This window comes from Mesocricetus auratus, unplaced genomic scaffold, assembly GCF_017639785.1.
Source record: "Mesocricetus auratus isolate SY011 unplaced genomic scaffold, BCM_Maur_2.0 Super-Scaffold_100013, whole genome shotgun sequence".
In the NCBI taxonomy this organism is placed as follows: domain Eukaryota; kingdom Metazoa; phylum Chordata; class Mammalia; order Rodentia; family Cricetidae; genus Mesocricetus; species Mesocricetus auratus.
The window spans coordinates 45005867-45018593 of NW_024429196.1; the positions used below are offsets into that span (position 1 = coordinate 45005867).

At 40.3% G+C, this 12727-nt stretch overlaps 1 protein-coding gene across 1 annotated transcript; it reads right to left on the minus strand.

The window, feature by feature from the left end:
* Positions 1-203: 203 nt before the first annotated feature.
* LOC101842214 (putative olfactory receptor 2W6) lies at positions 204-8727 on the minus strand. Its single transcript, XM_040755669.1, has 2 exons — positions 7815-8727; positions 204-205 (listed from the first exon to the last, which is right to left on the minus strand). Coding segments are annotated over exons 1-2 (915 nt in total).
* Positions 8728-12727: the final 4000 nt, after the last annotated feature.

Consider the following 12727-nt stretch of genomic DNA (forward strand, 5'->3'; position numbering starts at 1 on the left):
TCATCGTTTCCATTGAGAAGCCAGGTGTAATTCAGATAGGTCTGCCTTTATATGTTACTTGGCCTTTTTCTTTAGCTGCTCTTAATATTTTTTCTTTATTCTGTAGGTTTGATGTTTTGATTATTATATGGCAAGGTGACTTCTTTTTCTGGTCCAGCCTATTTGGTGTTCTGTAAGATTCTTGTATTTTCATAGGCATATCTTTCTTTAGGTTAGGGAAGTTTTCTTCTATGATTTTGTTGAATATGTTTTCTGTACCTTTGAGCTGTATTTCTTCGCCTTCTTCTATACCTATTATTCTCAGGTTTGGCTTCTTCACAGTGTCCCATATTTCCTGGATATTTTGTGTTAGGGATTTATTGGTTTTGAGGTTTTCTTTGGTTGACAACTGTATATCTTCTAATGAGTCTTCAACACCTGAGATTCTCTCTTCTATCTCTTGTATTCTATTGGTGATACTTGCATCTGTAGTTCCTGATCGTTTACCAGCTTTTCCATTTCCAGCATCCCCTCGTTCTGTGTTTTCTTTATTGTTTCTATTTCAGCTTTCAATCCTTTAACTGTTTGAGTTGTTTCCTTCATTTGTTTGGTTGTTTTTTCTTGGTACTCTTTAGATTATTTGAGAGATTTCTTTATTTCTTGAAATTTTCCCCCCCATTTCATGCATTTTTTGTTTGTTTTTTTCTCTATTTCTTTAAGGGATTTCCTTGTTTCTTCTTTGAGGGTCTCTATCATCTTCATAAAATGATTTTTAAGGTCTGTCTCCTCTGCTTCATCTATGTAGTGCTTTTCAGGTCTTGCTGGCGTTGGTTCCTTAGATTCTAGTGGAGTCATGTTGGTCTTTTGACTGCTGAGTGAGCTCTTATTCTGTCTTCTTCCCATTTCTTCTTCCAGTGGGTGCTGGTGGGGTCTTTCTGTCTCCACTGGTCTCCTTCCTTCCTGAAGCTGACTGGGATCGCTGGAGTTTGGGGCCTGGAAGGGCTGATGTCTTTCCTGTGTGGGCAGGTCTTCTGGATGCCGGGAGCGGCCCGGAAGATCGAGCAGATGGCGGTCAGGAGGGTGGGGAGAGTCCCCCCCTGGAGACCCAAGCTCACCTAGCTGGGATCGCTGGAGATTCCGTTGTAAACTTCTTGTACCCTTTCTATAAAGGAGGCCAGGTCCTCCCCAGCCTTCTGGGTGATTCCTGAAATAGGGAACTCCATTGGGCCCTCCTCCAGCTTTTTCCAAGTTGCAAGCCCCAGTGCTTGGACCTGGTCTTGATAAGGGTCAGGGATGGCAGCCTGTTGAAGGCCTGTAGAGAACTGATCAATGGTGCCTGAAAGCATGCCAAAAGTAATTGGGACCACAGGTCAGGCTCTCTGATTTTGTTCAGCCTGGATGCAACACTTGTCCTGAAAAACCGCACTCCACAAACATGGAGCTAGGGAGCACTGTCCTAGCAAGGTCCTTCCAATCCTGAGTGGTATATTGATGGTGAGCTAAGTCCTGGAGGATGGTCTCTGCCCAGGGGAAATTAGGTCCATCTGGCCTTTTTGAGTTACTTTAAATCATTTGCTTCCCAGGGGTACCAGGCAACCTGGAAGCTGCCACCAGGTTAACATTGATGGGGAAGAGTTGGTCATTCCTCCCCTGGAAACACATCCTGACAGTAAGGCAGATGTGCAGAGGGGGTTCAGACAGGATTAATGGGGGGATCTGGAAGTGGCAGACCCTTAGAGGGCCTAGGAACACTTTCAAAAGTGTCTAGGGATGGATATAGGGGCTCCAGCTGGTGTGAGGGACTAGGATTTGGCTTTGGTTTTCCTATGTTTCTTTATCTCCCTTTGTGCCTTCCTGGATCAGTGCCCTGCTTTTCTCCCTAGGGGGCTGAGGGGGGAAGTAACCCTTTAAGGTAGACACCATTAGGAGGGTCCTCAGTGGGGGTATCTTGAGCAAACAGCCTCAGGCCTAGAAAGCTTGATTATCAGAAAGATTAAGGCCTCTACTTTTAAGCAGGACATGTGATGACTCCAGGGTAGGATTTGATTTGGATGGGATGCCCCATAATTTATGAGGGTACACTCACCTGTGGACTAATTTACCCGTGTCCCATCCCCGCCCTCTCCTAGTTACCGGAGAGAAACACACTGAGTCTGGAGACTTGTCGAAACAGGATATTATTTTATTCCAACAGACAGGAACTTATGTAGGGCTGAGGTAGGGAATGGGAATCTCTTAGGGTTGGGTAAGGTGCTGTGAGGAGTTAAGGGCCAATAATATTCCACCAAGCTGGCAGGTAGCTAAGCAGGGGGCAACCTTACATCAGGCCTTGTTGTGTCACTCCCACGTGGAGGTTACAGGCTAAAAGCAGGTCACCAAACTCTAGCCAGGCTCAGGAGGTTACACTGGGCCTCACATCTGAGCCTTTTAGACCCATCAGAATATATATATGAAATGAAAAGAATTTAAATGAAGTCATTATATATTGGGGAGACAATGCCCCAACTAGATATCTTATGCCACGAAACAAAACCTCCCATGCCAGGAATTGGTTATATTTTATTGAGTCAAGGCCAAACAGGTCCCATGGACCCCTTTCTAAACACCACAGACTATTGGCAAGACTTTGAGCTACTACCCATACTCTGATAGTAAGGGTCTATTGCTGAAGTCACAACTTACATATATTATCAAATGAATTAAGCTGAGATAATGCTCAACTAGAATTTTCTCCCTACTGACTAGCACTCATGGTGGTCTAAGATACTTTATACAGTACCAGAGGAGCAAGGTAAGCAATAGTTTCTTCCAGCTACAAATTCTTTGACCTACAAAAGGGCTCTGCCTGCAAGATATAGTAGTGTGGTGCCAGCGCCACAAGCAACTCCAAGGTATCAGGGAAAGAAAGACCAGACGTCCATTTGTTTGTACTAAGAGAATGCATGGGCTGCCTTTATTGCCAGGAGAATGTGTGTGTGTGTATCTTCATTACAAGTGCTAAGAGGTCTCTCCCTTGTAGGAGGGAGGAGCTTTATATACATGTTTACAGCACAGTGGAAAAACCCCAGGTAGAAGAGATCGTTGTTTTCCTCCTGCTAGATGTTGATGTCAGAGGGTCAAGGCCAGGGCAGTAAGCCAGGACTAGAAAACAGAAAGCACTTGGACTGGAAAACAAGTTGCACTTGTAGGCTGACCAGCAACTCACAGAGACCCCATGGGGCTGGGGCCCAACATCTCCCCCCTTCTTTATATATAAATTAGCACCTATCTCAGGTGACTAGGATGTTAATGTCAATCTTAGTATACAAAAACAAACATTTATAAACAATATTTGGGAATGTGGGCGTCGTTCTTTCCAAACTACTTCCTGCTGTTAAGGGGCACTGACATATCATGGGGATCACGACAAAAAAACAAAAACAAAAAAACAAACCCAGAACCCTGTTGAAGTTCTTGTTTTTGTGGTCTGTAAGGCTGCATCATCTCAGCTGTTTTAGGTGTTGGATCACCTGGGCCACTGCTTCAGGTGGTCTTGCTTCATCAAACCATACTAGTCTGGAAGGAACCCACAGCTTTTTATGTTCTGTGGAAACAAAGTCAGAAATTCTTTTCCCAAGTAACCTGTCCTTATATTTAAATTTAGAAGTCAAAGCATTTTCAAAACATGTAAGTTGGATTAATTTAGCAACATTAATAATCAATTGTCTTTTAGCAGTTGTTGTTCCTTTCTCAGCAATTAAACAATTTAAAGACACCACAACTGTACACAGTATCCAGACTCTCTGTGTATTTTCCATTCTACATACTTTTATCTTTTCCTTTTCTTTTACTTAATACCAGTACCTCCTTTATTAACCGTTACCAATTTTCAATTCACCCACTTTTAATCCACCCTCCAACCGAGGGTGATCTCTCAGGGTCCCCTTTCTTTCCTGACCTTTGTGTCAGGCGAAGGCCTGGAGATTTAATCCAATCCACCCTCCAACTGAGGGCCATCTCTCAGGGTCCCCTTACTTTCCTGACCTTTGTGTCAGGCGAAGGCCTGGAGATTTAATCCAATCCACCCTCCAACTGAGGGTGAGCTCTCAAATAAACCCTGGAGATTTGTCCATTCAATTTTACTGTTAGAAGTTGAGGTACCTGTTTAATTCTTTTCTTTCTCGAGTCTCTCCTCCCCTGAGTCTTCTTTCTGGCCGATCTTTCCCAGTCTTTCCAAGTCTCTCTGGATCATTGTGGAACCTCCAATTGTGGTGCCAGTGCCACAAGCAACTCCAAGGTATCAGGAAAAGAGAGACCAGACGTACAAACTGTTTGTACTAAGAGAATGCATGTGCTGCCTTTATTGCCAGGAGAGTGTGTCTGTGTGTGTGTGTCTTCATTGCAAGTGCTAAGAGGTCTCTCCCTTGTAGGAGGGAGGAGCTGTGTTTTCAGCACAGTGGAAAAAAAACCCAAGTAGAAGAGATTGTTGTTTTCCTCCTGCTAGATGTTGATGTCAGAGGGTCAAGGCCAGGGCAGTAAGCCAGGACTAGAAAACAGAAAGCACTTGGACTGGAAAACAAGTTGCACTTGTAGGCTGACCAGCAACTCACAGAAACCCCATGGGGCTGGGGCCCAACATAGTAGTACAACAGTGGCACAAATGTTATGGGAATAACCAGTCACTTTTTGATGGATTTAAGACCTGCTCCATGAGATGGAACTCATAATTAACAATGGCAAAATGATCAAGAACCTGAAACTAAATAAGTCGTGGACCTACAGGGAAATCTACTACTATTATTCTAAAGGAACAAAGCAATAAAATGACTCCTAATGATGTATCACTATACTCATTGAGAAGACCATCACTCAGCCCTCATCAGAGAAGTTTCTTCTTGCAGTGGATGGGAATTAACTCAGAGACCCACAACTGTACAATGTGCAGATAGTGAGAAGCTTTGAACTTAGCCCTAAATTGGATGTCTTTATCACCCATGTTGCAAGGCATCTCTCTGGTCCATACCTGAGAAGGGGAGTATGGATTGAGAAAAGAAGCATACAAGAAACAAGAGATAGAGTCAGTAGGGCACCTAGTGAATACCAGGATCAGCCCCAAGTTTATTATCCAAAGCTCTTATATATCCCAATCAAAAGGGGGGAAGGCAAAAGATGTTCTTACCAATATATAAAGAATAAGCAAGTGTATTACCTTCTCAGTATCCAAAACATAAAGTAACCATTACCTAAACAAGATATCTTGTTGTCAATGTAAGACATATGTTAGTTACTCCTTAGGCCAAATATCCTGTTGTCAAGGCAAGACACACACTAGCCACAACTTAGGTCAAACATTCTGTTGTTTGACCTTGAAGGAGAAATAATAGGCTTGATCTCTCTGACCTTATGTCAAGATGGAATGAAGCCACTTTTATGGGCCCCAACACCTCCCCTCAAAGTTCAGTGATCTATGCAGAGAGGATACAAAAAGACTGCAAGAGCCCAAGGTGGTGGATAACTCCAAGGAAACAGTGTCTTCCAAATACAACAGGACCGATGCACATATGAACTCACAGAGACTGGACCAGTATACACAAGACTAAGATTGTTAATATTGGAGGTGGTAGATGACTCCAAGGAAACAACATCTTCCAGACACATTAGGTCTGATGCACATATGAACTCACAGAGACTGTACAGTATGCACAAGACCTGAACAGGTTCAAACTAGACAAAAACCACAGCACTGAGAGGGGGAAGTGGCATGGGATCCCATGTTAATCAAGAAGCTATTTGCAATTTATACCTGATTGGAAAGGAAAAATCAGTTTTCTACAATGGAATGTTATTGGGTATATCATCCACTCTAGGGAAGGTCTCCTTCCCAGAAGCAGCTGGCTGGCCAACACAAAACAGATTCCATTTTTTGGTGTGTGTTTATTTTTTTTTTTGTTTTGGTATTTTTGCGTTATTGATTTTTTTAAAAGTTTGTATATTTTGATTTTTTGTTGTTTTCCAGATATTGAGAGATAACTTGAAGGAGTGTGAGGAGGGAGGTGGAGAGGAGCTAGGAGGTGAAAGAATATGATCATAATGTATTTCATAAAGTATTTAAAATATTTTTAAAATTAGGTATATGTGTGGTATGGAGAGAACTCACAGAAGTTGTTTCTCTGGTTTAAAGTTCTCAGCACTATCTCTTTCTGTGAACATTTAAAATTTTGATGCATCTTACTTTTATTATTTTGTCTATGTATTACGTACCTTTTATATTCTGTTTTTAAAAGCCTTTATTTCCTGGACCCTCCCCCAAATGATGTGATGGACTTTGAAGATCCCCCATGAAGGGCTTCACTATCACTGGGGAGTGGGGGGGTTGGGGGGACCGGTGGGAAGCATGGGAAGATGGGAGGGCAAGGGAATGGGGGCATGAATATGTAAATCAGGGTGCTTCTAAAATAAAAATAAACAAAAATCTAATAAAAATATTTGCAAATATTTTCTTTGTAAAAAAAAAAAAGCCTTTATTTAACCAGATCCATGAAGACATTTTAAAACTAATAATGTAGTTGGCATGCAAATGAATGAATTTTGAAGGTAAGGATGTAATTATCTCACTAGACCCAAGATAAATGACAAATGGGTTCTTATTGGGGAGCAATTACACAGAAAAATACAAAGAGCCACAGGAGTGTTTCTCTGCTCTCCCTACCGGATCTCCTGACCCGGTAAAAAGAGCACACAAAGCAAAGACATGCCTCAAGCTCCTCTCTGTCTGCTTCCCTCTGCCTGAAACCACACCCAAAGGGGTGTGGCCACCATTACAGGTCCACAGACCAGACAACTACAGGATTTCCCTGCCACACTAATCATTATCCTTTACTCTAATTGCCCCTACCCTCCTTTTTCTTCCATCCCTTCCTCCAACTTGCTATCCCCTTTGTGCCCCCAAATACTCCATTCTGGTTATATAACACATTTATTACAGTTCCCTCTCTTGTTTTCCCCTCTTCTCTCCCCTGGGTATTCAAAGAATTGCAGTGGCTCAAATCTTGGCCCTTGTGGAGACTGGGCTAGTGCTCTACCACTGAGCTGCATCCCAAGCTGCTTGTCCGTGTTGTCTTTCCCAAGTGGTAGGTAGATCATTTTCACGGTGACCACTGGTTTCTTCCCCTTTTGAATTCATAGTGACAGTGTCCAACAAGAGGATGAACACATCCTTCCTTCCCTTCTGAGAATAACTGAATTGTCTTTCTTTTTTTAGACTAAGAAGCTAATTTTGCCTGCATTTGCAAATTTATTTGGACATTTCTTTGTTCTTTACAAATTCATTGAATGTTTGACTTTTTGAAGCCAAATATTACCTCTCTCCTTTCATTGATTAACTTGAATACAATTTAAATATGCGCTTGTTTTATATCTGTGTCAGCCACTCACTTTCATGGGGTTTATTCTTTTTGTTGAGAGCTTAGAGTAACTAAGCTGCTTACTCTAAGAAGTCAAGGTTTATCTGCTTTGTGGTAGCTGTGGCTGATTCACACTGACTTGGAACAGAGTTCAGTGGATTTAGCATCTTATAACTACTCAAGAGTCAGCTTGGCATGCACCTGTAACCCCAGCACTGTGGAGATGGAGGTATGGGAATCAGGAGTTCAAGGTCATCTTTGACTATTTAGCGAGTCTGAAGAAAGCCTGGGTTAAATGAGATTGTCTCAACCAAACCCAAACCAAAACAAGTACTTTAGAATGTCTGATGCATTAGTTGGATTTATTATAAACAAACAATAGATAACTTTGGAAAAAAACCACCTTGGGACTTTGTAACTCATTATATCCTTCTGTCTATCACTATCTCCCACAAACCTTCTTTAGTGCCCCTTTCACTTCTTTGTTCCTTAAGGTATAGATGAGAGGGTTCAGCATGGGAGTGACTAAATTATAGAAGAGAGTGAGAAATTTCCCTTGGTCCTGGGAAGAGCTGTTTCCCGGCTGCATATACATATAGATGATGCTTCCATAGAATAGGGAGACCACAGTGATGTGGGAGCTACAGGTGTTGAAAGCTTTCCATCTTCCAGCAGCCGACTTGATCTTCAGCACAGCAGCAGCGATGTAGCCATAGGAGACAAGAATCAGTGTGAGGGGCAGCAGGACAATAAGGATGGCGAAGGTGAAGGCCAGCATTTCCACCGCACGAGCATCCACACAGGCCATCTTGATCAGAGCTGGCATTTCGCAAAGGAAATGATTAACTTTGCGGTGGCCACATCTGGACAGGGTCATTGTTAGTGGTGACATGACAATGGCATTGATAAGCCCGCTCCCCCAGGCCAGGGCTACCAATCTCACACACAGCTGTGGGTGCATAATGACCATGTAATGCAAAGGTTTGCAGACGGCAGCGTAGCGGTCGAACGCCATGACAGCCAAAAGGATGCATTCTATACCCCCAACAGATAGGAAGGAGAAAAGTTGGACCACACAGCCAGCATAGCTGATGGTCTTGTCTGGACCCCAGAGGTTTACCAGCATCTGTGGGATGCAGCTGGTACTAAAGCAGAGATCCAGAAATGAAAGATTTGCCAGAAAAAAATACATTGGGGTGTGAAGCCGCGGGTCCAATATACACACAAGGATTATGGTTGTGTTTCCCAGCACAGCCACCGAATACAGAGTAAAATTTACGACGAAGAGTACCATCTCCAGGCGAGGTCGATCCGAGAAGCCCACTAAGATGAAACCGTACTCAGTGCTGTCATTCGACTTCTCCATTGCCTTTCTTTTACATCATCAGGTTGGTGCAGCTGGTAGGAGCCAAATGAGAAATAGTTAATCTCTACTTCCTAAGAAACATGCAGCAACAGAATCCAGGGAGGAACATTCGGTCACTGAATCTAATATTGCCATACATAGGAGACAACTCTCCACCCAGAAGTAAGGAGTGCTCACCATTGACACAAATTATTTCATGTTGTGAAATTTTGACATAATCACCTTTTAATTTGAAAGAGTTAATTTTTGATTTTTGGAGACAAGGTCTCATGTAACCCAGGTTGACCTCATACTTTCTACGTAGCCAACTGACATTGGATTCCTGACCTTCCTATCTTCACTTACCAAGTACTAAGATCACAAGCAAGTACCACAACATTCAGCTACAATATTTTGTTAAAGGGAGAATGTATTTTAACTTTAACATCAGATCCTTCTTTGCTAACATATTTGTAAGTAGTTACCCCAACTCAACTAATTTTTCTTTACACATAGGTGGATAGGTCCCTTTCTTCCAATCTCCATATAACAGAGTGAGCAGATGTGTTGTGACCCTAGCTGATGTCTTCTATATGCCTTAAATGTACACCTTTTAAAAGATGACAACCAACACTGAATTCAGAAATGAGCTTTCGTAAAACAAGATTCAGACAACTATCAGCTAATAGAAGCTTTGGCGATCTTATTAATGTGGTATAAGCAGGCATTTTCTTTACTGTGTCTGTATTACCTTTTGTGTCTGCTAAGTATCTCAGGTCTGCCAAATGATATTCCCACTATTCACTTTTTGGTGAGTAACAGCATCTTTCAACCTAAGTTGCTAAGGCTACGGTGCATAGTCTGTTCAGAAATCTGTCACTTGGCTATGTTTTGTCTTCTATTCACCATTTAGAATTGTTAAAACAATTGTAAAAGTGAGATGAACAGCAAGAGTGATGTGTAGGGAGAAAGTGAAAGAGAATGTAAGAAATAAAAAGTAATTAGAGCTGGGCTGTGATGGCACACTCTTTTAATCCCAACACTTGGGAAGCAGAGACAGGCAGATCTCTGAGTTCTAGACCAGCTGTGGTCTACAGAGCAAGTTCCAGGACAGCCAAAGCTACACAGAGAAAACATGTCTCAAAAAAGAAAGAAAGAAAGGAAGGAAGGAAGGAAGGAAGGAAGAAATAAAGCAATTAGAAAAGAGTAATTTTAAAATGCATTGATCTGAAACTGTCTAAAAAATGAAGAGAGCTTTATTCATAAATGACACAGTCAGAATTGGATTAAAGACACCAAGATGATATACTACAGAGTTAGGCAAGAGTGCAGACATCTGCTGACTCTGAAGGAAACAACTCATACCTTCAGTCTGTCATCTTTTTGATAACCAGAAATAATGAGACAATGAGGATTCTTAAGTGGATACTATAGCATATTCAGGCTGTTGTGTGAGGTTAAGTGGAACTCACCATAGAATGCTCAATGAGTAAACAAACCAGGAACAAAATAACAGCAGAACTTGAGGGCTTTTAGCAGATGTGTTGGTCTTCAAATAACACATATCTTAAGTAAGTGTTATTTGAAAATTTTCTAAAATTGATGGTACTATAGTAAGTTAATTTTTCCACAGATAAATACACCAAAGTGAAAAACCAAAAGCAATGCCCCCATACTTTAGTCCTTTAAGCTCACCTGTTTTCAACTTTCCCCCAACAATTCAGGAATGACAGATTTTTTTCTTATTATTATCTTGTTATCTGGTATTTTGTGGTGGTACTACATTTGATATATGTAGGAAAAAGTAGGATTATAAAATTAAAGCACTGGGAATAATGTAGCAATGGTTACAAAGGTCTTAACTTGATAAATGACAGACTGAAAACCAAGTTCTCAACTCGTTTTCTGTGCACTATAGTTTTTTTTCTGAAGATGTATAAAGACCATTTGTTTCTTTTTCTAATAGTTTGACTAAAGTGATAAGACTAATGGCACATCACTGCTTTGGAGAAAAGGTACAATGATGAAATCACCCAGAGTAAACAGTCAACTTCAATAGGAAACAGCATTAGTATCCATCTTCTGTCTAGCTGCCATTGAGGCCAAGTATCCAGCTTTCCATAGACTTTTTGGAGCTGTCAACCAAAGCCCTACCTACATTGAGGACTTCCTGAAGGCCTCAGAAAGTAAGCAAGGTGAATGGGGATGCTCTTAAAGCCCAGAGCAGAGAAAACAGGACTGATCTTTTAGCATCAATGATAGTACCTACAAGTTGGCTACGTAACCTGTTTTCTTGACAACACCATGGGGACCACTCCCTCCTTTGGGTAATTATCTGGTACTGCAGATGAAAAGAGAAGAGTGAGTTCCTTTGGGAAAATGATGAAATGACATCTGGTGAAAGTCAAAACCCAGGTTAATTTTTTAGTTTCCATTTGGAACCTGAGTTGCTTATGTCTTCAAGATTTGACTATTTCTATAGTAAAACATTCATGTTGATTGGTGGGGCCAAAACTATCATTAGAAACCAGGGTTCTAAAATCTTTCATTGTGCTATTGAGATTATACAATTTTCCAAGGAAAGAATTTTAAATTCATGCTCATCTCTATTTTAATATGGTTTTAATTGATAATCCAAGAATAGACAACTTTTAATAGTCTAAAATATTTTAAATATTTTAATAGTATTGTTATTAGTAATAGTAAAAATACTAATTTTAATAGTCTAAGAGAGTCTAAAAATTTTCTATTTTTACGTGGAAATAGATTTTGAATAGATAATCCAAGAGTAGATTTTCAAAAGATACTCCAAAAGTAGACAAGTCATTGTCACTTGACATCAAGATTTTATTTCTGTCTGGATTGATAAAGTTACCCAAATACAACAAATAGAAAATGAGTACAAATAATCTATATTTAAAGATTTAGTGAGTGTGCGTGTGTTTACAGATGACCCTGGAGGCCAGAAGAGGTTTTTGTTGGATCCCATGGAACTGGAGCTATAGGTGTTTGTAGACTGCTGGATGTGGGTGCTGGGAACTGAACTCTAGACCTTTGGAAGAATAACAAGAGTTCTTAAACTGCTGGGCCATTTCTCCGGCTCTTCAATCTATATTTAAGCAAAAACTGATTTCCCTCTTGAGGGTAAAACATTAATTACCCCCTCTCGGAAATTAAAAATGATCACTGTCTCAGTCAGTATAATTAAGGGCTAGAGCAAATTCTTAAAGTTGGTACATAGCCGAAGAATAAACAGTAGGCACACTCACTGATGCCCAGTATTAATGCTTGCTGGTTTCCTTTAAGTTGAGGTTATTTGAAACTCTAGACAGGCCCAGAAAAGTAATTTTATAAGTAGAATATTATATAAATCACCAAGTTTAAAACAGTATCACTTTATATAGTTGTTAAAATTATGTAAGAATCAACTATGTTGGCCAATGAGCAAATTGTCATGACTTTCAATTTTCTGATAATTCCTAATAGTTTCTGAAAATAGTGATAAATTATTACAACAAATATGTGGAACAGACAGCAAATGTTTTTAACAGTCAAAGAACTTTTCTAATTAATTTTATTGCTTTTTTTACTCTTTCTCTGCTCCCCCTTTTTGAGACAGGTTTTCATGTTGTAGACTGATAACCCTAACCAGTCATGGTAACCCATACCTGTAAACCCAACTTTTGGAATGTTGAGGCAGGAGAATCAAGAATTCAAAGTCATCCTCAGTTACATACCAGCTTGTGATACATGAGATACTGTTTCAACAAAATCAAACAAAAAAATCACATTTATTTGGAAAAGAGAAAGTGTGATGGATAGTGAGATACAATTTCCTGAAACATAACTTGTAAAATTTTTGACTTCATGCATAATTGGATACAAATAAACATAATGCATAAGTTAAAAAAGACACACACCACATGCACATGATTTATCTATATAAGAGGAAATTGATTAGATGCCTATTAATTAAATATTAAGTAAATGTTTTAGGCATATTGAATTAAATATCCCCAAA

What these genes read in the sequence shown, in the direction of transcription:
- LOC101842214 (XM_040755669.1), bottom strand. Translation starts at nt 8,727, where the DNA reads ATGGAGAAGTCGAATGACAGCACTGAGTACGGTTTCATCTTAGTGGGC.